General features: G+C 40.4%; 1 protein-coding gene across 1 annotated transcript in view; it reads left to right on the top strand.

Moving 5' to 3' along the window:
• Positions 1-628: 628 nt before the first annotated feature.
• The window catches only part of LOC138683390 (NAD(P) transhydrogenase, mitochondrial-like), a 38,336-nt gene continuing 12,154 nt past the window's right edge, over positions 629-26,810 (top strand). Inside the window, 16 exon segments of the mRNA XM_069775103.1 lie at positions 629-666; positions 845-1,147; positions 2,375-2,462; positions 3,209-3,297; positions 4,925-5,112; positions 5,878-6,011; positions 7,729-7,920; positions 9,047-9,154; positions 9,156-9,201; positions 10,074-10,235; positions 12,168-12,278; positions 13,509-13,654; positions 15,243-15,438; positions 16,064-16,297; positions 18,148-18,308; positions 19,044-19,223. Coding sequence (XP_069631204.1) covers positions 629-666; positions 845-1,147; positions 2,375-2,462; positions 3,209-3,297; positions 4,925-5,112; positions 5,878-6,011; positions 7,729-7,920; positions 9,047-9,154; positions 9,156-9,201; positions 10,074-10,235; positions 12,168-12,278; positions 13,509-13,654; positions 15,243-15,438; positions 16,064-16,297; positions 18,148-18,308; positions 19,044-19,223 — 2,376 coding nt within the window.

Raw genomic sequence — 26,810 nt, forward strand, 5'->3', positions numbered from 1 at the left:
TTCTTATCAAGTTTTTAACTACCTTGGAGAAGTTGTGTTTTCTAGAGCAAGGTAGACTAGTTCCGGACTCTAATCAGACAGGATCCCTGCTCTAAGAAACCTTCGCTCAAAGAGTAGCAACGTACAACTCCAAGTTACTCTTCAGAGAAAGTTGCTTGGAATTTTGAAGATGCGGGTTTCTAACTTTTCTCAATAAGACATCCAACAACTTCACAGCAGCAATGTGTTTCAAAAGTACTTCTAACTAGAGGAGTTGTAGCTGGTCTGGGAAGACCACTAAAAGTAAAGTTGCTTGAGAGGTATTAGGTTGTGCAGAGTCCTGAAGGAAAAAAAAAAAAAAAGACCTTAAACTTGATGTTGAGGCTTCCTTTTAAATGTTTTATATGGAGTTATCCTGTCAGGATTGAACGCAGAATTTCTGTGTGCTAGTTTGTGAACAACCCTTTTAAGTAGGTTTCTTTTTGAAGAAAAGTGAGAAATTCCAAAGAAATGACTACAGATCAAGATGGGTTTCTTCTGGACTTCATGCTTGAAATTCCCTGTCTGATGGTGCATTGCAAACTAATTAGTGATTCTTAGCCTGTAGAGTTTAATTGGCGCATCTGTTCAGTAATCATTTTGCCTGAGAATGGCTGGTTTTGGGGCAGCTGTCTCTCATAAAAGCCAGTAAAGCTGGTTAGAAGCCATCAGAACTTTCTAAAAGTGTGTGCTGACTATTACTGCTCTGTCGCCCATCCGCCTAGAGTTAATTCTAATATGTGGACTGCAGCTAAGGAGTGCAGTTACTCAGTTTAGTTGTGTAAACTAAATGCTCCTTCCTCGTGTACTTTGTGGATGGGAATAGACAGACAGCAAGCTGGGAGAAAGGAAGTGGAGTGTGCACTGATTTACTTCTACTGATTAATTTGGAAACCTCTCCCTTTCTTCAGGTGAGGGCTCCTATATATAACTCGGCTCTAGGTGTACATGAGGCAGATCTTTTTAAGACAGCAGCTACCCTGATTAGTTTTATCTACCCAGCACAAAATCCAGACCTCCTGACAAAACTTGCAGAAAAAAAGACTACTGTCTTGGCTAAGGATCAGGTTCCACGGGTCACCATTGCTCAGGGTTATGATGCACTTAGTTCCATGGCCAACATTGCTGGGTATGAACCTTACATTTTATTTTTTTTTCTCTAGCTTGATTAAGTATAGCTGGATTAAAAGCTATGCACTTTGATATTAGGTATATCTAAACCAATTCTGCATCTCTATTTTCATATAGCTGTTTCAAGCAGGATGAAGCTGTTGGAGGTGCCAAACAACTTTTTAAGTTTCTTATGGTCAGCTTTGCAGCAGATCAGAAGAAAGCTTTTTAAAAATAAACAAACAAACAAAAATTGAAGGCAATTCTTCTAATTCCTCGACTGCTTTGTCTAGTGCCTCTTTGTTCTGAACTAGATCAGAGTGGGCTCAAAGATATCCTTAAGACAGGTTGAACACAGATTGTCTATCATTGGGATCTGATGTTGTTGGGAGAAGGCTGCCAGATTATTTTGTGGACACCAGCAGTATATATCAATGTTTGGTTGCTTCTCTGTATTTTCATTCTGTGTAATTTTACTAAAATATCATAAGACTATTTAAAGGTATAAAATCTACAAGCTATATTCCAAATTAAAACTGATTTTACGGCATACAGACCTCCATATGTCCCTGTTAGGGATGGGAAAGAGAGTGGAATGGGACTGTTGAGTTGAACCACAACAGTGCTAGTAAAAATACAAGAAAATGTGCACTGTTGTTAAGAAAAGACATAACTGCACGTTAATCTGCGTTTTCAGATAGCTCTACTGATGTTAACTTGGTGTCCAGCTGCTCATTCTAGGATGGCTAAAAAGCAGATGGGGCAAAAGAAGCAGCAAGGTTAAGCTACTTGCCCTAAGCCACATAGCTCTGCAGAGTTAGGGTATCTGGGTATCTCTTTTGAATGTGTGCTTGCTTGCCTAAGTGAGCTTACTGCAAAATTTCCCTGGGTTTTGCAATTGCTTGTTTGCGTTTCCTTCCCTAAACAAGCCTCAGGTTACAGCCTTTGAAGGTAGCTTCAAAGATGACAAAGTTAACATTTATTAATCATTTAAAATTTTATTTGAGAGAGTGAATAGTTGTGGACACCCAGTATAATTCTCTCTGAAAATGCATTCCATGATTAAAAAAAAGCAAGAAATATGAACAAAGACAGAGACTATTAAACTTGTGCTCAATACTAAAATATTAAACTTGCTTTATCCTATGCATGCTATGGTCAAATGTACATCCTTTTGATTGCTGTCATGAATGGAATCGTGCTGAGCCTGGGAAAATACTGATATGTGTTTGTCCTTACTTGACAGTTACAAGGCTGTGGTACTGGCAGCAAATCACTTTGGTCAATTTTTCACGGGTCAGATCATAGCTGCTGGTAAAGTTCCTCCAGTGAAGGTATGTGCTATTAAACAAATACTGTGGCAGAAGAATATGTGAGTTCCTGAGCACAGCTAACCACTGCTGAACCCGTGTTAAAGGCTTTTTTCCTGCCTTGGGGCTAGTTCTAGAGACTTTGGAAACCCATATAGTTATTCCCATACCAATTTTTGTTCACTACCTGTAGTGTAGTTTGTTTTTTGGTGTGGTTTTTTTTTTTTTTAATAATAGAATAATTTGAGTTTTATGTAAGCTTGCTTAGTTTTAAACTTCAGACTAGCTATACATGGATGGGAGGGTTTTTTTTTGTTTTTTCTTCCCAGATGGGGAAAGGCAAGGAAGCAGTTAAGAAAAGTCAGAGATGTTGAGATTTCTGGTGTGTTGAAGGCTGTGATGGAAGGGATTGCTTGATTGGAATTGCAGGTGGCTCGGGATGAAGAGAAATGAAAGTAAAAGAATTAGAGGAGAAAAAAAAGAAGATAAATTAAGTAGAAAACCTGTATTTACTTACATAAGCTGTTAGCTACAGATGAGTCTGCTCTCAAATAAGTGAAGTTAGCAGTTACGGCTTTTAAACAGTTACATTTACAGGGCAGCTTTACCGAAGTCATTTTTGGTTCTGTGTTACAAAGGTAACTTGTTTAAATTGCTGGTTAATGAGGTGTATCTGCTGTTGCAAAAGCAGTATAATGCTGCTGCTGCTGCTTTTCTAACCAGCTCTAGTTTTAGTTTATGCTCCAAGCATGATGATGGTATCATTCTAGGTCTTGATCATTGGAGGAGGAGTTGCTGGCCTGGCTTCTGCAGGAGCAGCTAAATCAGTGGGTGCAGTTGTTCGTGGATTTGATACTAGGTAGGTATGTGGAATGGTAATAGCAATCTAAAATTATTTTAAGTAGTTTGTAGCTGTATTACAGGTGAAAGCACTTGTACTGTACTGAATCACAGTTCCCTTGATACCATTTTTATTCCTGTATTATTCCTCCATTTTATTATTCCCCAAAGCAACCAAACCTTCTAAAGAGTCCATCTCATTAAATCATTCAGAACTATATGAATAAAAAATCATTGCTTTATGAAAATGAAAGTTAGGGCTTTTGTCCAGAATTTAATGTCTCCCCAATTCTTGGGGACATAGGGAAGAATAGTAAAGAAAGAATCTGTATGCCCTCATTTAGAGCTTGCTTTGATCCAGGTTCATAGCTGCATACTCTCATTCACCTCTACTCTCCTGATCCCAGAGAGGCCAGCTAGGAACATTTTGGAGACACACTTCTTCAATCTGCTGAAGGAAAGACAGACATCAAGTTATTTTATATATGAAACTCAAGATGAAAGATCAGGAACTGCAGTTGAAGCTGCTGTCTTGGGGTCTCTTCTTTATGTTCAGAAAGATTTTTTTTGTCCCATAGCTGTTTTTAGAGCAATAGACTGGGAAAATTACAGACCACAAACATTTTTCTTCTTATTGCTACAGGAACTGCAAACTTGATTAATTTTTTTTTCTATTAAATGCCCTTGTTGTATTAAGCACATATAAATTCAATATTATATCTGCATTAAAATTACTTATATGTGTTTGTTTTTATGCAGAAGTGGCATCTAGTGTTACTTAGCTATATCTAATATAAAAGAATAAAAATGAATATATCTCCAGGTTTATGATGTGCAATATGAAAAAACCTTTACTCTGGTTTGTTAGAAAATCTGCATATGCCTTAAAACAAACTGGAAAGAGTTTCTTAAAAGCATGATCAAAACCTGTCTAAAACTTTTCAGATTTTTTTTTTTTAATTCCCTTCTCTAAGCATCCTTGTATACTTTTATCTTGATGTGCAAGAATGTTTGTGTTAAAGTCTCTGCATGTTGTGAATGTTCACCTCACACTGGAATTTAGTCTTTCATTATTTACTGTGATATCACATGATGCAAAATGAATGACAGATTTACAGGATAACTGTAAAACAAAAAAATCCCTGTGAAAAAACAGACTTGCTGTTATTTCCCATTTCACAGCCTGTGGCCCTGTCTTTAATCTGTGTATTTATCACCTATTTTAGGCATCTATGTTTGTGCTGTAGACTTACCTAGCCATGGACAAGAGAAATGGGTGAGCAGTGTTAGTCAACAGTTAAGCTCCCAGCTTTGAGTCTCTTCTCGGAGCAACTGTTGACTATACAGGAAACTGTAGGCTGCCTTCATTCCTTATCCAAGTATCTTCATTAGGGACCTAAAATTAGTGATGCAATTACTTTTTTCACTAAACACAGAAAGTTGAGGACTTGAGTTATGGTCTCCTAGTCCTCTTGTCTGAAGAAAACTACTACTAAAAAGACCAGAAAAGTCATGGTGGATTGAGCTGCCTCTAAAGATGGATCTCCTTTTTAAAGTAGTGGTTGTGTGTCCCCCGCCCGTGTCTGTGTCCTGTCCCGTGTCCTCTGTACACCCCCCCCCCACACCCCCCAATTTTCTTTTCCTAGAGCTGCAGCTCTGGAACAGTTCGAGTCTCTTGGTGCTGAGCCTTTGGAAGTAGACTTAAAGGAATCTGGAGAGGGACAAGGTGGTTATGCTAAAGAAATGTCCAAAGAATTTATTGAAGCTGAAATGAAACTCTTTGCCAAACAGTGCCAAGACGTTGATATTATCATCACTACAGCACTTATTCCAGGTATGTTTTACATGCAAGATACGAATTTTTTTTTAATCTTGTGTAAGTTTGCATGTTTTGGAGCTGTGCCTGCAGTGAAAACAGAGGTGTTAATGAATTATCTCCATGTAAGCATGTACCTTTCCCCTTCCCTGATAAATGCCTGTTTTTAAAGTGTGTGTCTTTTTTTACAACTTTTGTTTTCATGAACTAGCAGTCTTTGGCTCAATATCATCATGTTTTCTTATTAAACAAGGACTAGATAGTAATAAAGTAAGAATATATAATTCTCTTGCATAATTATTGCATCACTGCTACTTCTGCTATGCAGCTTGTGCACTGCGAAACAAGTCCATTTGAAACAGTACTGTCTTTTGTAATTGAAACAGTAAGGTAGAACTTAGGTTTCAGTACTTTGTATTGCACAACATCTGTCTTTTAATAACTTATGATGTGGTGTTTCTTCTTTTCAGTTATGACTTGAATTGTAAGATTGGATGTTGTGTGTTTACTGAGGACAAACTTGGACTTGCCAGCATCTTTGGTAGACTGCCCATGCATACCTCTTTTTTTTCTTTTATATGCTTGGGAGCAAGATTTTTTAGCATCTCTTCTCTCTGCCTGTATAAACAAACCCTCTGTGATGTTTCATCTTAGATATCAATTAGTTGAAAACTTTGCTTACAAAAATAAGATAGAGAGAGAGAGAAGGGGAGAACTTATCTCCTGAGCTCTACAAATAAAAGCTATGTTTTGTGTTTAACTTACTATGCCTTGTCTTGTCAGGCAAAAGAGCTCCCATCTTGTTTAAGAAAGATATGATTGAATCAATGAAGGAAGGTTCAGTTGTTGTGGATTTAGCTGCAGAAGCAGGGGGAAACATTGAGACTACAAAGCCTGGAGAAATATATGTTCATAAGGTGAGCATTTTGGTCTGCAGATCATTCTCTGCATGAATTCACATTGTATTTTGTAAACTGTATGCTGAAAATGAGTAGCTGATTTTGCTATTTAGGCTTAAGTAATCCTTTAGATTTGCATTTGATCACTAATCATCTCTATGTATAATAATTTGAAGATTTTTAAAGAAACAAATACCTTTGTATAGTGTTAATTTGGTTGGTAAGTATGGAAGTGTTATTTCTTAGACTTCCAAGTCCAGTGATTTGTCTCTGATTTGAGGGTGTGGTTTGATGTCTATTTCTTGGTATACCTAAAGAGCAGTAGCAATAGCTTCTTTGACTTGCTCATCACCTCCCACAACTGGAGGTTACAATCCCTGTCACAAGTACAGCTAAACAGGTTCAGACTATGTCAGTATTTACTTCAGTGCAAAGTCTCTGGCTTAGCTCAATATAATTTCAGCTTCAGGAGGGTGCCATCTTTGTGTGTCTTTATCTTCACCAACATGAGTGTGTCTGCCCTAGAGTATCCAAACCACTTGTAACCCAAACTAGGAGTAGCATGAATTGGTTCATTAAACTAAGCAAATTTGCCCTGGACTGAGCTAACTACTTTGGTTTTGCTCCAATGTTCATTGGCTCAGTTGAGAGCTTGTTTTCTGGTTTTTGGGGGTTTATTTTTGGTACCTGTGAGAAATCTACTAGCAGTTATAGAAATCTGGGTGATGAGATTTAAAGTAGCAGATTTCCAAGTTTGTTATTTGGTAATGTAAGGGCATAATGCCGTTGTTATTCTGCTCTAGGGAAGCCTGTAGGACATGTTGCTGCTGTTACTGAAATCCGGAATAAAACTCCTTAACAGCAATGAGAAGTTAAGAAGCAGGCACTCCTTTATTGCAGCACTGGGCACACGGGGGATCGCTCCACCTATCGTGTGCACCTGTCTAGTCTAACTGTGCAGGTTAAATACACACCTCTTATACATATTCACTAAATTTCTGGAAAATGTTATACATAATCATTAACTTTCCGATAAATCATTAGCATATGTAAATGTCTCTTCACGCAGGTGCTGTGAAGGTCTCTGGTGGTCTTCAGAAGCCCTCTGGTGGTCTTCCATAGTCTTCCTCATTTGTCCGCTTCTTGACCTCTCTTAGGTGATTCTGCGCAGTACGATTCTCACTGTCATCTATATTAATTTACATAAAAATGCATACTATGTCTATTCTTAAATGTAACCTTTCTCATAATTGGTCCTTCAGTCACACCATCTTATTAATATTCTTATGTTAAAACAGTCATTGGTCAATCTCACTTAACTCTACTGATTAGAATCCTCGATAATTAGATCGAGATGGGAAGGGTAAGGGGTTTCCAAGCAGCATAACTGGTGTCCATGACGGTTTCCTTAGTTTCTTAAAACAAAACATAGAAAAACCAGTAACTTCCTGGTGAGGTTTCTATAGTTAGCTATTTCAAACTTTTAACAATATTAAGGTTCCTATAGTCACACATAACACAGTTCCTAAACTTTCTATGGCTACATTTCAAACTTAACAATCCTATACATTATGCTTCACAATTTTACTTCTTAATCAAACCTAACTCTTCTATGTGATTAAATTTTGATTTCTTTATCAGAATATTTGCAACAGATATATTGGAAGAGATGCTGCTTCTTCAGAGATTGAACTAATCCTTAATTTTACTTGATTTTTTTTCTTTTTTTTTTCAGGGTGTTACACACATTGGCTACACAGACTTGCCTAGCAGAATGGCTACTCAGGCTAGTACTCTGTATTCCAATAATATTATCAAACTCCTAAAGGCTATTAGTCCTGACAAAGAGAACTTCTACTTTGATCCAAAAGATGAATTTGATTATGGGACTCTGGATCATGTTATTAGAGGAACTGTAGTAATGAAGGTAAGTCAGTAAATATTCTCTTCTTAATTTGTGAGTACATACTTTTATATTTATCAGTGCTGTCTCTTTAAAATGCATTCAAAGATACTGCATGCCAACAGACTTCAGAGGTGGCTTGATGGAGAGTGTGGGTAACTGTATTCAGCTGAATATTCCTCTGTCCCTTTTTGTGAAGGGAAACCTCTTTGCTTTTGTCTTCTTGTCAAGGTTAAACAAATACCTAATGTGTCTACTATTGAAAAATAAGAAAATGATTAAATTTGCGTGTTGTATTCATGTGATAAAAGCATAGTTATTTAAAACATTTTTGAAACATTACTACAGGACCAGAAAAACATTCTTTCTTTATTTTTTTTGAAGAGTAACTTCAGGAAAAAAAACCTGGTGGAACTAGAATATGCAGGATAATTTAAGCTCTATTAGGAAATAATAAAATACAAACTTGGGGCATGGGCCAGTATGGGCTCTCCTTGTGCAACTATTAGGAAATAATAATCTGCAGTTTAGGTAAGAGGTATTCATTTCTGTTGTTTTGCTGCATAATGGTGCCAACATTTTGTAATGCTTATTAATATCTACTCTGGAGGAGGCTTGTGTTGACTTCAGCTCTCTCAGACCACTAAAGTAGCGTGTACAACTTTTAGGTCTGACAGCTCCAGCAGTTGTTCCTCTAGAGGCCTGGAGAACAGCAAGAAATGTGAGACATCATGTCTGGAACCTTGCTGAGGTCTGGGTAGGCTCTGATTACAGTTCAGATCTGTAGCAGAACTTGCTTTTTCCAAGACCCTCTTTTATTTTGGATAAATGTTTTCCATTTAAGGAACTTTCCCTCTTTGTTTTGGTTCCTGCTTTCAAGCCCTGTGCTGTGTTTCTACCAGGTGCTCTTGGACACTGATTATTAAATTTTGTCTGAAAAATGTGTAAACCAGTATGGTTAACTTGGTCCAGCTGTACTGTTCATCCAGCCTTGCAAACTTCTGCTGATGCAGGGGGAAAAAGGAAGATGTTCTTGTGGCATAGCTTTAGGGTCTTAAGACTTATCTGAGTTGCAGGATTAAGAAGAGTAGACTCCTCAAACTATAAAGCATCTGCCATGTTAGGGATAACTGTAAATATCTCTTGTCAGGATGGCAAGGTGATTTTCCCAGCACCTCTACCAAATAACATTCCTCAAGGACCCCCTGTGAAGCAGAAGACTGTAGCAGAGCTGGAAGCAGAAAAAGCAGCTACTATTTTCACCTTTTAGAAAAACTACGACTAGTGCATCTGTATGCACAGCAGGTAGGCAACTTCCAGAGTTGGAGAATCGGTGTATAGTGTTCCTCATTTGGCTAATACTTTTCAGTGACTCCTCATTTTACTCATTCAATTTAATAACTGGCTGGTGTATCCTAGTGCAAAATGAGTGTAGTATAATAATTGCTTTTGAGAGGGGAAAATAAAATTTTAGAAGTTTAACCAAAAGTATTAATATTTCAAACAGTGCTGACTCATGCTGTGTGCATGTATGTGTGTTTGGCTTTATTTAAATATCAGTAAAATACTTAAAATTCTGAAGGACTCCTGCTAGGGACTGTGTCCATACTTTGCAGCAGAATCAATTTAATGCCATTGCTTTCTTCAGTCTTTAATGTATTGTATGAGACTTAAATGCCCACAGTCTACTGAAGGTATTGGGAACAAGACATTGTCTTGACAAACACTGGCTCTTCCTGTCATTTGGTATTCTGTTTGCGTCAGAACTTCTGCACAAGGTAATTAATGAATCAAGTATTCTTAATGTTAACCTCTGTTCTTCATACTCTTTGAGTCTTTCAAGTAGTATCTCAACATGATTGTGTCTCTTCTACATTTTTGCTATAGAAAAGGAGTGTGACAGGAGCCAGTGTTGGGGTAGAAATCTATATTTGCTGCTTTGTCTGCATGCATGACAAAGATGTTGGTATTATATTTATGGATATATTTTCTATTGTAAAAGAACCACTAGCACTTAGAGAGTTGTAGTTGACAAAGATGATTCAGCTGATCTTGAAACAAGTCCATGCACAAAACTCCTTTTTGCTTTTAGCTCAATACCGGACTCCTGTTGTACAGAGTTTAAATGTAAGAAACAATTGAAAAGTTAGAAAAGTTTTGCTATGCTTTTCTTCTAGGTTTAGCGGGCATGTTAGGACTGGGCTTCGTAGCTCCTACTACTGCTTTCACACAAATGTTGACGATGTTTAGCCAAGCTGGAATAGTGGGGTACCATACAGTATGGGGTGTGACTCCTGCTCTTCACTCTTTACTCATGTCAGTGACTAATGCTATCTCAGGTAAGTAGCTGTTATACAACTTCTTATTTTCTATTTGAAATAAACTCCGCTCCTTTTACTTGAACTTTAGAAAAAGTCTGCTGATATGCCTTTTGAGATGCAAACTAGTTGGCATCTCTGAGTTGTCCTTGCTATTTATGAAAGTAACCTGGAACATACTCTTTCCAAGAGTATGTTTTTTCAAAAGAAAAGCAAATATGGTGCTGTGTATTTTTTATTTTTATAAGTAATTTTCAACTCTTAAACTGTTTGCTTTAAAGTTTGTTTTACTGGCGGGTTGACCCTGGCTGGATGCCAGGTGCCCACCAAAGCTATTCTATTACTCCCCCTCCTCAGCTGGATAGGGGAGAGAAAATATAACAAAGGGCTTCTGAGTTGAGATAAGGACAGGGAGAGATCACTCAACCAATTACCATCACGGGCAAAACAGACTCAGCTTGGGGAAAATTAATTTATTGCCAATCAGCCAGAGTAGGGTAATGAGAAATAAAACCGAATCTCAAAACACCTTCCCCCCACCCCTCCCTTCTTCCCAGGCACAACTTCACTCCCAGATTCTCTACCTAGCCCCCCGAGCGGCACAGCGGGACAGGGAACACGGGTTATGCTCAGTTCATCACACATTGTCTCTGCCGCTTCATCCTCTTCAGGGGCAGGACTCATCACACTCATCCCCTGCTCCAGCGTGGGGTCCCTCCTACAGGAGACAGTCCTCCATGAACTTCTCCAACGTGGGTCCTTCCCACGGGCTGCAGTTCTTCATGAACTGCTCCAGCATGGGTCCCTTTCACGAGGTGCAGTCCTTCAGGAGCACACTGCTCCAGTGTGAGTCCCCCATGGGGTCACAAGTCCTGCCAGCAAACCTGCTCTGTGGGCTCCTCTCTCCACAGGTCCACAGGTCCTGCCAGGAGCCTGCTCCAGCACGGGCTTCCCATGGGGTCGCAGCCTCCTTTGGGCACCCACCTGCTCCGGTGTGGGGTCCTCCATGGGCTGCAGGTGGATATCTGCTCCACTGTGGACCTCCCTGGGCTGCAGGGGGACAGCCTGCCTCACCATGGTCTTCCCCACAGGCTCTAGGGGAATCTCTGCTCTGGCGCCTGGAGCACCTCCTCCCCCTCCTTCTTCACTGACCTTGGTGTCTGCAGGGTTGTTTCTCTTACATGTTCTCACTCCTCTCTCCGGCTGCCATTTCTGTCTGTCCCAGCAACTTTTTTTTCCTTCTTAAATCTGTTATCCCAGAGGCACTATCACTGTCTCTGATTGGCTTAGCCTTGGCCTGTGGTGGGTCTGTCTTAGAGCTGGCTGGTATTGGCTCTGTCAGACACAAGGGAAGCTTCTAGCAGCTTCTCACAGAAGCCACCCCTGTAGCCTCTGCCCCACTACCAAAACCTTGCCATACAAAGCCAATACAGAGTGCTGCAGTCTCTCCTTTCATATAACACATCTTTCCTCCCAAAATGTTGCCCTGAAAATAACTTGTCTTTCATGTTTTCTGCTTTCTTTTTTTTTCTCTCCTTAAACTATGTGTTTTGAAGAGGGGGAAAAAAGAAAAATTTCCTAACAGTGACCTGTAAGATGCATAACCTTATAAATATGTAAGATTTTATATATCTCTGTGTGTATATATGTGGCAGGTCATGAGTCTGATCTATTTTGACTATTAAAAGCAAAGTTTCTTTTATTGAACAAGTACTCGGAGGCTGACTCTGTGCTTGAGGTACTGTACTTCAAAACTACACTCATATACTATTTTTTTTCTTTTGAAACATTTATATTGCTGAAAAAGATCATGGCAGTCTTTGTTTAAGTAGTAATGTGGAGAGTAGGGGTAAAAATTTTAGTTGACTAGTATTTTTTTGACAAGTGGAAGGAAACTTGCTCTAGGTATAGAGCCTTTTAAGGTTCAGTAACACTTTTTTCCCTTTTAAATAGGACTAACTGCAGTTGGTGGACTGGTATTGATGGGTGGAAACTATCTCCCTGAAAACACTCCTCAAAGTCTAGCAGTGCTTTCAGCCTTTATCTGTTCAGTCAACATTGCAGGTATGAATGTTAGGTGGTGGGTTTTTTTTGTTGGTTTCTTTTTTTTTTTTCTTTTTCCCCCCGAGGCTAACTTAAAGCACTTGTGTAATTCTTTTAATTCTTCTAGCTCTTACAGTGTGTAGATTCCAGAAATATTCTGGGAATAGGATCTGAGAACATCCATCAATAAAGAAAAAAAACCAACCATATTTCATGGTAGCTACTGTATCTGGTTCACACACCCTGTGGTGTAACCTTTTTTTATGGAAGCATTTAAATGTGTATTTTTCTTTTACGGTATCCTTTGGGTGATGACTACATAAAATAGCTTTTTCCTGTTGTCGTGGTTTCAGCCCAGCCGGTAACAAAGGACCACGCAGCCGCTCGCTCGCTCCTCCCCTCTCCGGTGAGATGGGGAGGAGAATCAGAAAAGAGAAAAGAAAAAAAACACGGAACCTCGTGGGTTGAGATAAGGACAATTTACTGGGACAACACAAAGAGAAGTTACAACAACAACGGTACTAATAAAAGAATATACAAAGCGAGTGATGCACAGTGCAACTGCTCACCGCCCGGAACCCGATGCTTCGCCACTTCCCCCACTGAAAGCCGAGAGAGCACCCCCAGCCCGCTCCCCATTTATATACTGAGCATGATGGCACATGGTATGGAATAGCTCCTTGGCTAGTTCAGGTCAGCTGTCCTGGCTGTGCCCCCTCCCAGGTTCCTGTAAAAATTAACTCTATCCCAGCTGAACCCAGGACACCTGTATATCCCAAGATGGTACTGCATTTGTCTTTGTATTCCTTTTCCCACTTGAAAAATATACTGGTGGTATAGAACAAAATTCTGCTTGCTCAGTCTTCAAAAGTCCTAGCTTCATGAATAAAAAAAGATGCACAAGTGAGCAATGTGACTTATAAATACTATTTTTTGCTAGAGTAGACAGGAAAAAGAGCATAGTTGTAAACTAAGCTGTACCCTATAGTTCAGCGTGGAGTATGGAGCCAGAGCAAGTCCTCCAGGCTTTCATAAATTCCCTCCAAAGGTTAAAAAAGAAAACAGGATCTCACCCTGATTACATCTTTGTTTTCTGGTGGTTTTCCAGTTTACTAGCTTTTCAGAGACTTCATTGGTGTCAGTTGCTAACTTTGTGTGGTAATATGGTTTAACCAAATATTTCTCTTTTAGCTTGGTATATGCTTAGTTTTAGATTTTGTTTCTTAAAAATTGTTGTTTTCTTTTGGCCAGGTGGGTTTCTAGTTACACAGAGAATGCTGGATATGTTCAAACGTCCCACAGATCCTCCTGAGTACAACTACTTGTACTTACTTCCTGGCGGTGTATTTGTAGGAGGCTATGCAGCTGCTCTCAATGGTGGCTATAATATTGAACAGGTAAGAAGATAACTTTGTGGCTCTCAGCCTGCTGTTCACAGCAAGGTATGCTTCTTCACTGCTTACTCTGTTAAGGAGTTGTCGTGGTTTAACCCCAGCCAGCAACTAAGCACCATGCAGCCACTCACTCACTCCCCCCCACCCAGTGGGATGGGGGAGAAAATCAGGAAAAGAAGTAAAACTCGTGGGTTGAGATAAGAACGGTTTAATAGAACAGAAAGGAAGAAACTAATAATGATAATGAAAACACTAATAAAATGACAACAGTAGTAATAAAAGGATTGGAATGTACTAATGATGCGCAGGGCTCACCACCCGCCAATCGACACCCAGCTAGTCCCCGAGCGGCGATTCCCTGCCCCCACTCCCCCCAGTTCCTATACTAGATGTGACGTCACATGGTATGGAATACCCCCTTGGCCACTTTGGGTCAGCTGCCCTGGCTGTGTCCTGTGCCAACTTCTTGTGCCCCTCCAGCTTTCTTGCTGGCTGGGCATGAGAAGCTGAAAAAATCCTTGACTTGAGACTAAACACTACTTAGCAACAACTGAAAACATCAGTGTTATCAACATTCTTCTCATACTGAACTCAAAACATAGCACTGTACCAGCTACTAGGAAGACAATTAACTCTATCCCAGCTGAAACCAGGACAGGAGTAAATAGCAAATTAGCCATGCATGGTCTTTTAATCAGCTATGTATTCCAACAAAGCCAATATGAAGTTGATTAACTTTAAGCTTGTAATCATACCTCAAATGCTGAATCTGCAAATTTTAAAAGTGTTAATTCCCCTCCCCCAAGCAGCAGATACTTTGTTATTTATTGGACAGTTTTCCTAAATTACAGCTTAAATATTAGAGCGACTGTAGAAACCAGTGTTTGGTTTAAATATTTCTGAAAGATTTACTTGGAGTGACAGTTAAAGTAGGTATGACATCTGGATGGGATGAGATTTCAGCACAGAGGGATGTACAGTGATTGTACCTATAGCACCTTTTATGGTAGACTGACTTCTGTTTGCATTTGTTTTAATAGTAAGAAAAATCAATGTGTATTGCCTTCTGTGTTTGGAAAATGTGAATCCAAGCATAGCTTTATCCTGGGAGCTTGCAATACATTGAGGTTTTTTTAGTTATCTAAACATGTATAGCTCAGTTCATCTAAGCTTGTTTATACTTTTTGAAAACAGGAGTTCAGATGCACCATAAGCAATTCCAAAGCTATTCCTATAATGAACAGGACAGTTTAACTTTGGGATTGTACTAAAGAAAAACTTGCTTCTGAACTGATGAGGAAAGTTGGCTTGATGCAAGTTTAGTATTCACAGTAGAGATAAACCAAGTTCATAAAGTAGGGAAAAAGTTTTAATAGATATCACATATTAATTGGCCAAAATCACATCCCATACAATTTCTCACAGTCAAGAGTTTGACTTCTACTTTGGTTAAGAACAAGCCATCTGGTGACTTATACGCATCCTGGAGAAATTTGCCCTTTTGTGTAATAATCAGAAAGATTTTTATAATGATTATGCACTTTGTGCCTCTACTTCATATATGCATATTGATGTTTTTCTTATTTTAAAGATGATGTATCTGGGCTCAGGCTTATGCTGTGTTGGTGCCCTGGCTGGTCTGTCCACCCAAGGAACAGCTCGTCTTGGAAATGCTTTGGGTATGATTGGTGTTGCAGGAGGTTTAGCAGCAACTCTTGGAGGCCTTAAACCCTCACCTGAATTGTTGTTGCATATGTCAGGTGCAGCAGCACTTGGTGGTACCATAGGTATGTGTATGATACTATAAACTAACAATATATGCTCTATATGTGCATTTATGCAAGCTGTATATATGCAAAATATTGTATAGGTCACAGGCAAATTGACTAACTTACATTTATGGCTTGCTTATGTTATTTTGCAAGTATGTGAACAAAGAATCATAAGTCCCAGGGCTTTTATTAATGCATCAGGATGCGGTAAAGAATGGAGAGACTGGTGGAAAAGCAGGTACATCATCTCTGTTAGGGAAACTGGGTATGCAGAGGTGAATGAACTTGCCCAACTTCATACTTCTGTTCAGTTGCTGACTGAATGCTGCCAAATTCACTTTTTCACACTGTGCTTTCTTAACAGAAAATATTGAATTTCTCAATATTTAATGAAGCTTCTAAGAACATGATATGCTTTAATCTTCTCTCTAATTTCCATGATATCCTCATTGCACAAAATACACATATGCAGCTTTCAGTTAAATGCCATAGCAATTTCTAGTATAGAACAAATTTTTCCATTGGAACAGGCATGTGTGTGCATGTATTCATTGCACACTGAACCATGATTTATCAGTTTCTAGCTGCACAGATTAGATGTGTTTTGTAAGACTTCCCTCCTGTCTTCAACTCTCAATAGGTTTGACGATTGCTAAATGCATCCAGATTACAGATCTGCCTCAGCTAGTGGCTGCTTTCCATAGTTTGGTTGGTTTGGCTGCTGTGCTCACCTGTGTAGCAGAATATATGATCGAATATCCTCACTTCACTACTGATCCAGCTGCAAACCTCACCAAGATTGTGGCGTACCTTGGCACATACATTGGCAGGGTGACTTTCAGTGGCTCTCTTGTTGCTTATGGAAAACTGCAAGGTGAGACCTTCCATTCAGAACTAAGTATTTGTTAAAAAGGTGTCCGTCCCCTGTTCCCCCCCCCAAGATTTAGCTCAGCCTTTAGACTGCTGTGTAATTGGAAAGAAACATTGTATTTTGCATCAGGTAAAAGTTTATATGTTTAATTATTATGAGTGTACTTTTTAAAATTCTCTTCTTGCTTGTGTACAGCTTTAGTTATGAATGGTTTGTCTTCAGTGCTTGGACATATTACTGCTATTAATTACCAAATCATATAAGCTTCCCTCAGTTCATCTCATCTAGAAATGAGGGTTGCTTTATTGTTGTTAAGACACTGTACCTGACTCTATTTTATTTAACCCTTATGATCACAACTTCGTCTTCCTGAGCAGACATTTTAATTGAAACCCTGGTGTTGCTGGACTCAGTGAGCACTGCTAATATTTATGGGACTTTGTTCTTAGCATTGCAGGCTTCATTTAGGTAGGTAGTTTTGCAGTATCAGTTAAGACTGACTCACTTTAAACCATCCAATCCACTATCTATTTACCTACTATGCAAACTCCATGCCTCTTACTGTTTTAGTAAATATGCCTTCTAAATTAAACACTCGCTAATTCCTGATTCTTATGCACCTGAAGGTTTCTTTATTGCATTTATTTTTGGTTTTGTAAGCACACAGCTTTTGAGAGACTGAGATAGCTGGAACTTCTTAGTAAAGGTAGTAAGAGCTTCCTATTACTAATCTTGTTATTAGCCTTGCAATAGTTTCTTTGGGAAACATTGCTTTCTTCAGTGTTTATGAGACCAGCCATTGAAGGAGGAAGCATGATATGGATGGAAAGCTGTCTTCTCTAATAATCTTTTGAAGGCTTTGTCAGTAGTATGTATTTCTGAGAAGAAATAAATGAGTAACTACTTAGCAATTATTTTCTTTCTCCATCTTCCCCCTCCACCCTTCCTAGTGATTTGTGCGCATGTCCCTGGTGAACTTCACTGCCTGTTTCAGCCCACTCTCCTGGGTTTTTTTTTTGTGTTCCCCCCTCCCCCTTGTCATATCAGCACCATAATAGTAAGCTTGTCTATACTATTGAACTAGAGGTAGCAGGTCACACACTTTGATCAGTTCATTCTTTCTCTTGAATTCAGCTAAATTTAAATGAGACACTCGGTAAGTAATTACTTACACCAAAAGTAATGGATAATTATTTTTACTCTTTGCTGTGTTGTTTTAAAGCCTAGGGTGACGATAAATACTTGTTTGTCTTTTTAAACTGAATCACACAAATCCCCAAACCTCTCTTCCCTTCAAGACTCTGCCAATGTGGGAAGTCTGTGTGACTGAGGGTACTGGTGAACTAAAGCATTTGAAAGCAGGAGTATTTTATATTTGGGGTTATCTGTGTAGTCATATTTTTTCTAAGCATACAGCTTTTGAGTGACTGAGATAATACCTGTACTAAGAAGTTCCAGCTAAGAGCTTCCTATTACAGAGGTTCATGCACAGCACGCAAAGACTTGGGGCCAGAATTTAAGTAAGTTTAATGAAGAAAAAAAAAAAAAAGGTGCTTTTCAAGAGGAAAAGAGGTCTTTGTGATTATTCTGAAACACCTGAGAGAGATTAGGAAGTAAAACAAGAGTTTAAACAGGAGTATTTGAGAATCTAGAATAAGTCTGAATATGTTGCAGTACTGAGTCAGCACAAGGTCTCAGCTTCAACTAACTTGTTTTATCTTCTGCTCCTCTGTTTTTTTTTTTCCTCTTCTTTTTTTAATTTTTCTTTTACTGAGGTATTCAGTCTTCTCTGGGGCAAGAGACATGTTCTTCTGTATGTATGTGTCAATCTCTGAATATGCGTTTGACTGCATGTGTCCTGAATTCTGCACCACTGCTCTTGCCTGGTCGACATGCATTGAATGCAGGATTGCTGGCTGCCAGCGTTGGAGGAATGGTTCCATACATGATTGATCCTGGTTACACTATTGGAATTACTTGTTTAGGTTCTGTATCAGCTCTCTCAGCCATAATGGTAAGTTGGAAGGTGAAACAAATTAAACAAGCAGTTCATTCTTCAGCTTTGCAAGTTTCCTCTTGATGATTGTATTTTACCATCCTGAGTCACTATCATCATAGTGTCTGTATGTTAACTTGCAGTAGCAAGTAGCAACTGACTTTCCTAAATCTAGCTATAAAACAGAACTGTTCCAAAGAACAGGCATGTGTGCATATAATTACTTTTTGCAGCTATGACTTAATGGAGGTTTTTATATAATAAACTGATATTTTAAAAGACTTTTTGGAAAGTTCATCCTTAAAATACTTATAAAGGCACTGGATGTACAGGTTGTCATGATAAAAAGATTATCCCCATGTGTAACTTCTCCCATTCACTCACACCAGTTGTTGCAAAATTTACCCTACGTATTACCATTCTGTAAACTGAGTCTTGCAAAGTCTGCTCAGTATGAATACTTTACTGGTATGAACAATTCCACGGAGCTGGTAGGATATTTTTGTGAGTAAAAATATGTGACTAAGCACAGGATGAGGACAGTGGGAGTGCCTTCCTGTCCTCTCTCAGAAGGTGGAATCGGTAAGTCAAATCCTCAGGCCACAGCTTGATGTCTCCTACGTTGAAAATACTTGAATTGGGTTATTAAGTAACATCATATTTATTTTTTAATGCTACGGGCAGACTGTCCTCTTTGCATATTCTCCTTAGTCGTGGCTTATGCTGAAGTGTATATTTTCTTTCCTTTTCCAGGGTGTCACTTTAACAGCAGCTACTAGAGGTGCTGACATGCCTGTAGTTATTACTGTCCTGAACAGTTATTCTGGATGGGCTTTGTGTGCTGAGGGCTTCCTACTGAACAACAACTTGCTGACCATTGTTGGTGCACTCATTGGCTCCTCTGGTGCCATCCTCTCTTACATCATGTGTGTGGTAAGAAGTGAGCAGAAATTGTGCTTGTTTTCAAAGTAATGAGAAACCTTATTCAGCATGTTTGCTAGGAAGATAAGCAATCAGAAGACCAGACTGCTAGGTGTTTAAAGACTAGAAAATTCTTGACTGAAACTGTTGGACTAGATGTCAGTCATCTCTCTGGTTTGGAGAGATACCCACTTCAAAACTGAGGAAAGCCTTTGCATTGACTTAGGCATTCAGGGTTTGAATCTGGGCTCAAATAGATATGATTACTTGTGCTCAGCTGTCTTTTTAGTCATGTCACTCTGCAGTATTGTTAAACTAAATTTAAAATTTATCAGTAGGAGATAAGTAGTGAGTTCCTTTAAAAAAAACCAAAATAAAACCCAACAACAAACCAACACGTTTGGTTTGACTAGAGAGTAATTTAAAGTTTGGTTTTGGAAGTATAGGAGTGTGCTACTTTCTTCAGAGCAGCTACTTTGAAGCACCACGGGGTGGCAGCAGGCTTGCATTAATGTATTGCTGATACTAACGTCTGTGTCGGAGCAAACTTGAGCTTTAACTCTGTGTAATCATATTGCATTATTAGTAATAGTCTCCTTTTTTCCTGGAACATTTGTACAGAAGTCTCTTGTCTTCCCGTGTGTGTCTCCTTTTTGTTTTTGAAGATGGAGAGGTAATGACTTAAAGAAAACTGTTCACAGTGCAACAGCTGCCAGCCTCCTGATTCTCTGTTGTATAATTCTGTTTAACTTCTGCTCTTGTGTTCTTGTATGATCAGTGTTGCTATTCTCCTGTCCTGATGTTTTTCTATGGTCAGTCCTGGCTGTCGACTTTTACTAGTACAGATTAAAAGGTGTTTGTGGAAACATCTTAATGGTTGAAAACTTCTTTTTACAACATTTCCAATTACTTTTTGTGATAAAACTGTAGCTTAATCATCCAAAGCCTATCCAGATAATCTCTTAAAGCTTTTACATGAGTTAATAAAATTGGCCAACATATATTCAGATAATATCTTAATTTTTGCACTCATATCAGTTTGATTTTTCCACCCATCCCTCTTTTGTGCCTATTGAGGTGAGTTAAGGACAAAAAAATTTAACTTCAAAACAAAAAAGCAAAGTCCTGTACTGTTCGCTCATCCTGTGAATTGTGACTTCTTTTAAAACACTAACACAACATAACTTTTTCAGAACATTTGATTGTATTAGCATGTCCTTCTCTCTCTCTCCCCCCCTCGAGTGAATACTTGATTATTGCAACTGTAGTATTAGAATCAGTATGCTTAGGGATGGGGAAAATGCTTCAGGTAGAAGAGGAACCATTAATTGGGGTGATGAAAGAGAGCAAGAGAAGGGACAAATTGTGTTACTCTTACAAATTGTATGCTGGCCCATCACCTGTACTAGCTGTGTGGTTTATGTGGGCACAGTGTGGTATGCAAGGACTTGGAGTTCTCAGGGATGAAGGGTTTGGTTTTCCCTGGCTGGAAGCTCCTGGCCAGTATCACCTGTGTATGCACAGCAGAGAGGGCTTTTTGCTGGTAGTTGAATTATCTGTGAATGGTGAAGCCTGCACTTTGTTCATATGTTTGTGGTCTGTGGTGGTAAAGAAGGTGAAAGAGGCTACAGAGGACTTACCACAGTGCCCCATGGTGGGTAGGTCTTAGCTGTGTTGATTAATTGTTGCTTGATGAGGCCTTGGCTCATTTTCATAGAATCATAGAATCGTTTAGGTTGGAAAAGACCTTTAAGATCGAGTCCAACTGTCAACCATGCCCACTAAACCATGTCCTGAAGTGCCTTATCTACACGCTTTTTGAATACCTCCAGGGATGGTGACTCAACCACTTCCCTGGGCAGCCTGTTCCAATGCCTGACAACCCTTTCAGTAAAGAAATTTTTCCTAATATCCAATCTAAACCTCCCCTGCCACAACTTGAGGCCATTTCCTCTTGTCTTATCTCCAGCCACCTGACAGGAGACCAGCACCCACCTCACTACAACCTCCTTTCAGGTAGTTGTAGAGAGCGATAAGGTCTCCCCTCAGCCTCCTTTTCTCCAGACTAAACAACCCCAGTTCCCTCAGCCACTCCTTGTAAGACTTGTGCTCCGGGCCCTTCACCAGCTTGGTTGCCCTTCTCTGGACACATTCCAGCACCTCAATGTCTTTCCTGTAGTGAGGGGCCCAAAACAGAATACAGTATTCAAGGTGCGGCCTCACCAGTGCCAAGTACAGGGGAACAATCACTTCCCTGCTCCTGGTGGCCACACTATTTCTGATACAGGCCAGGATGTTGTTGGCCTTCTTGGCCACCTGGGCACACTGCTGACTCATATTCAGCCAGCTGTCAACTAGCACCCCCAGGTCTTTTTCTGCCAGGCAGCTTTCCAGCCAATCTTCCCCAAGCCTATAGCACTGCACGGGGTTGCCATGACCAAAGTGTAGGACCTGACACTTGGCCTTGTTGAACCTCATACAATTGGCCTCAGCCCATTGATCCAGCCTGTCCAGATCCCTCTGTAGAGCCTTCCTGCCCTCAAGCAGATCAACCCTCCCTCCCAACTTGGTGTCATCTGCAAACTTGCTGAGGGTGCACTCGATCCCCTCATCCAGATCATTGATAAAGATATTAAACAGAACTGGCCCCAATACTGAGCCCTGGGGAACACCACTTGTGACCGGCTGCCAACTGGGTTTAACTCCATTCACCACAACCCTCTGGGCTCATCCATCCATCCAGTTTTTTACCCAGCGAAGAGTACACCTGTCTAAGCCATGAGCCGCCAACTTCTCAAGGAGTATGCTGTGAGAGACAGTGTCAAAGGCCTTTCTAAAGTCCAGGTAGACAACATCCACAGCCTTCCCCTCATCCACTAGATGGGTCACCTGGTCATAGAAGGAGATCAGGTTGGTCAAGCAGGACCTGCCTTTCGTAAACCCATGCTGGCTGGGCCTGATCCCCTGGTTGTCCTGCACATGCCATGTGAGTGCACTCAAGATGAACCACTCTATAATCTTCTCTGGTACCGAGGTCAGGCTGACAGGCCTGTAGTTCCCTGGATCCTCCCTCCGACCCTTCTTGTAAATGGGTGTCACATTGGCAAGCCTCCAGTCGTCTGGGACCTCCCCCGTTGACCAGGACTGCTGATAAATGATGGAGAGTGGCTTGGCAAGCTCCTCCACCAGCTCCTTCAGTACTCTCAGATGGATCCCATCTGGTCCCATAGATTTCTGAGTGTCCAGGCAGCATAGCCGGTCATTAACTATTTCCTCCTTTTGAAGCCTTCTGTACCACCCCCTTTTTGCCAGACTTCCCTCCTCTTTCCTCAGCTCCATGGTGCATAGCCAGGCAAGAATGCTTCAATCTCATGCTTGCTTTGCGTGGATTCTCAGATTTCTAATATTTGAACTTTTTTCCTTTGCTGTGGTCTTACTGTTGTCTTTTGGTTTAGATATGAGTAGAAAGTGCTTTGCTGCTTGTAAGCTTAGCGTGTGTAACATCTGAAGAGGATATTCTTCTGTCTAGACTGTCTTACCTGATACTTAACTGATGCAGTATACTAAGTAGTCTGTTTTTCTCTTTGAAGGTTTAATATTGTGATACACATCAGAGGCAGCATGTTCTTAGAGGATATGAACTACTGCCCACTGCAGTCAGTAGTGACGTGCGGAAAACAGACTCCACAATCAGTGAGATTGTAAAGTAGGTATGTTCATTCAGCACTGGGCAGCACGGGGGGTAGTCCCACCAAAGTCGTGCGCGCCTGATTTGGCAGTTCACTTTAAATTTATACAGTCAAGTGTTACATATACATAGAGTTTCGCAATACGCCTATACATAGGCATTACCTATCCCCGCTTCATATTAAAATTAGCTCCAGGAAGTCATTTCCATAGTCTCCTCTCAACTGCGCTTGCGCAGTGCCTCCTTATGGTGGTCGTCTGGTGGTCGTGAAGATGAAGGCTGTATGTCTTCTTCATGGTGAACTCTTAACCTTCTGTCCCTGCGCAGACTCAGTTGTCCCTTGGCATTTGTCCAAATCACAAGGTTGGTCTTGGCTGGTTCTTGGAGCCACTGCTGCTTCTTATCAGGGACTATCTCCTGTCCCAGCCAGCCTCAACAATGCAAGCGTTAAACATCACTTCTCATCCCCTTGGGCCATGTCTACCTCTACTGAAACTTCTTTAACTTCATTATAAGCTAGATAATTATTAAACAATTCTTATCCACATTCATATATCTACTATATCTGCTATGGTTTCTTTGGTTCCCCGTCTCAGTCCCCCCTTTTCTAGAAAATAGTAAATTCTTTTACTATATCTAACTCTAGTATTTTAATGCATTGTTTCCTTATTCTCTCAAAATATTTGTTGGACTCAAGTTTTCGTCGCAACTCATTCTTTTTCCATTCACTGTAAGAGTCCCCTGTACTCTTACAGCACCAAACGCCACATTGAACCACTATGCAAAGGACTACAGACAAGAGAATGATCATTATTACAGTGACAAACAATTGTTTCAACCATGTCAAATTTGGCAACCAGGAGGTTAATTTTTCCCATATCTCAGTGAATCCCCATGAAGTGTCATCTTGTGACATTAAATGTAAAAGTTGGGTTTTTTTCCAAATTTGAGAGAGATCTGTTTCTATTTGTCTCTTTTGGTTAACATAAGTGCAGCAGTGTTCATTAGTTACAGTGCACAGGTCTCCTTGCTGCTCAGGGGGTATTTTAGTGTACTTTGTGAGGGACATGTTATTAAAAGCTGAAAACGTGAACATATCCAGAACAAACATGTTCCCATCCCATGTTACGCTCCTTGTCCCCAAGGTTGCCCATATTACCGCGTAAAAACTAAGTGTCCATTGGGTTTTGTGGTGACTTTCCATGGAGTTTTGGGTGACTTTTTCACTCTGGTGTGATGAATCCAAGCGTTCTGTTCCTTGATTCTGATTGCAGTAAAGGAGGTGAGTAGTACTTGGAATGGTCCTTCCCACTGTGGTTCCAGGGTTTTTTCTGTAAGAGACTTTACATATACATAATCCCCAGGTTGTATATTATGTACAGGTCCATCTAAACCTCTCTCTCAAGTCTCTACCACATGTTTCCTGATTTTATTGAGCTGTTTACTTAATGCTACCATGTAAGAGGTCACAATTTCGTCCCTAGCTTGCACAGACACCCCTTTCTGTATTTCATAGGGTCTTCCATATAACATTTCAAAGGGGCTCAGTCCTTCCCTTGCCCTTGGTCTTGTTCGTATACGCAGAAGGGCTAAAGGGAGAGACTGAGGCCATGTTAGATTTGCTTCTTGTCCCAATTTCACAATTTGCTGTTTGATTAAGTGGTTCATTTTTTCCACTTGACCACTCGACTGGGGGTGATATGAAGTATGAAGTTGCCAATCTATACCTAAATGGCGGCTAATTTGTTGTACTATTCTTGAGACAAAATGTGGTCCTCTGTCAGAGGACATGGTTGCTGGAACCCCGAAACGTGGTATTATCTCTTGCACTAATATTTTAGTTACCTCCCAGGCTTTAGCCGTTCTTGTTGGGAATGCTTCTGGCCAACCTGAAAAGGTATCAGTTAATACTAGTAAATATCAATACCCCCCTTTTCTTGGAAGTTCTGTGAAGTCAATTTGCCATTGCTTTCCAGGCCCATTACCTTTCCCAATCTGACCCATTTCTAGTTTGGGGGTATTCTTAGGATTAGTCTGGAGGCAAAGATCACATTGTTGAGTCACTTGTCTCACTGTGGTATATAAATTTTTAGCCACAATTTCTCTTATTAAATGTTTATACAGAGCCTCTGTCCCCCAGTGTCTTTTCCTATGCTCCTCCCGTATCAAATGCCACAGTAAGCAAGAGGGAATGATTAGTTTTCCCTGTGGGGTATGAGCCCACGCTTCTTCATTATATGACCCTTCTAAATCTGTAATAAGTTTCTGATCTTCCTTGGTATATTCTGGCTTACCTTTTAGGGAGATTTGTCTATCAGGAATTAAAGCCCCTTCTATTTTTACCTTTGTTCTGGCCACTTGTTTTGCCTCTCTGTCTGCCAGCTCATTCCCTTTTTCCAAATCTGAGCTCACTTTCTGGTGTGCCTTAATATGCATAATCGCTACTTTCTTAGGGAGCTGGACAGCTTCCAGTAACTTCAGAATTTCTTCTGCGTGTTTGATATTTTTCCCCTGGGAATTCAATAGTCCTCTCTCCTTCCAAATTGCTCCATGTGCGTGTACAACTCCAAAGGCATATTTTGAGTCTGTATAAATGTTCACAACTTTGCCCTGGGCCAATTCCAGGGTGCGGGTTAGAGCAATTATTTCTGCCTTCTGTGCAGAGGTGTTCATGGGCAAAGCCCCTGATTCTATTACCTCTTGGCTGGTGGTGATGGCATATCCCGCATGTCGATTACCATTTAGGACGTAACTGCTTCCATCTGTGAACCAGGTTTCTCCGTTTCCCATGGGGCTGTCTTTCAGGTCTGGGCGACTTGTGTATGTTGCTTCGATGGTTTCCAAACAGTCATGATGTACTGGTTCTCCTGTGTTCCCGCTGAGAAAAGAAGCTGGGTTGACAATGTTAGTGACTACAATCTCCACGTCATCCTGCTAGAGAGCCAGTGTCCACCCTTTGTTTCCAGTACTGTTGATACTGTATGAGACACTAAAACAGTCATTTTCTGGCCCAGAGTAAACTTTCGGGCTTCCTGTATGTTTAGTATCACAGCTGCAACCGCCCGCAGGCATCCAGGCCAACCTTTCGCAGTCGTGTCTAACTGCTTAGAGAGGTAGGCAACAGCCCGTCGATATGGACCCAGGTTTTGTGCTAATATTCCCAGGGCAATGCCCTGCTTCTCGTGTGAGTAAAGAAGAAACGGCTTACTTACATCTGGGAGTCCCAAGGCTGGGGCCGACATCAAAGCCTTTTTCAGTAGCTCAAAGGCTCGTTCAGTCTCCTTGTTCCACCCAAGGTGTTTCTGCTCAGTGGCTGTTAGCGCATACAGTGGTTTAACAAGCAATCCATAATTATAGATCCACAATCGGCACCACCCTGTCATTCCCAGAAAAGTTTGTAACTCTTTCACTGTCTGGGGTCTCTGAGTTTGGCATATTGCCTCTTTACGGGCTTGTCCCATAGTTCTTTGTCCTGCACTAATTTCATAGCCCAAATAATTCACTTTGCGTTGTATTACCTGTGCCTTCTTCTTGGATACCCGGTACCCTTGAAGTCCCAGGAAATTCAACAGACTCACCGTCCATGTCATACAATCTCTCTCTGTCTTGGTGGCGATCAGGATATCATCCACATACTGTAACAGTTTTCCCTCCTCAGACGGGGTTTCCCAGGATTCTAAGTCTTTTGCAAGCTGATTGCCAAAAATGGTAGGACTATTCTTAAATCCTTGTGGCAACACCGTCCAAGTGAGCTGGGTCTTTCGACCACTCTTGGGGTTTTCCCATTCAAATGCAAATAATTTTTGGCTGGCTTCATGGAGAGGGAGGCAAAAGAAAGCATCCTTCAAATCTAAAACAGTAAACCAAGTCAATTCAGGTGTTAATACGGTTAACAGGGTATATGGGTTTGC

This window comes from Haliaeetus albicilla, chromosome W (assembly GCF_947461875.1).
Source record: "Haliaeetus albicilla chromosome W, bHalAlb1.1, whole genome shotgun sequence".
NCBI classification, from domain to species: Eukaryota; Metazoa; Chordata; class Aves; order Accipitriformes; family Accipitridae; genus Haliaeetus; species Haliaeetus albicilla.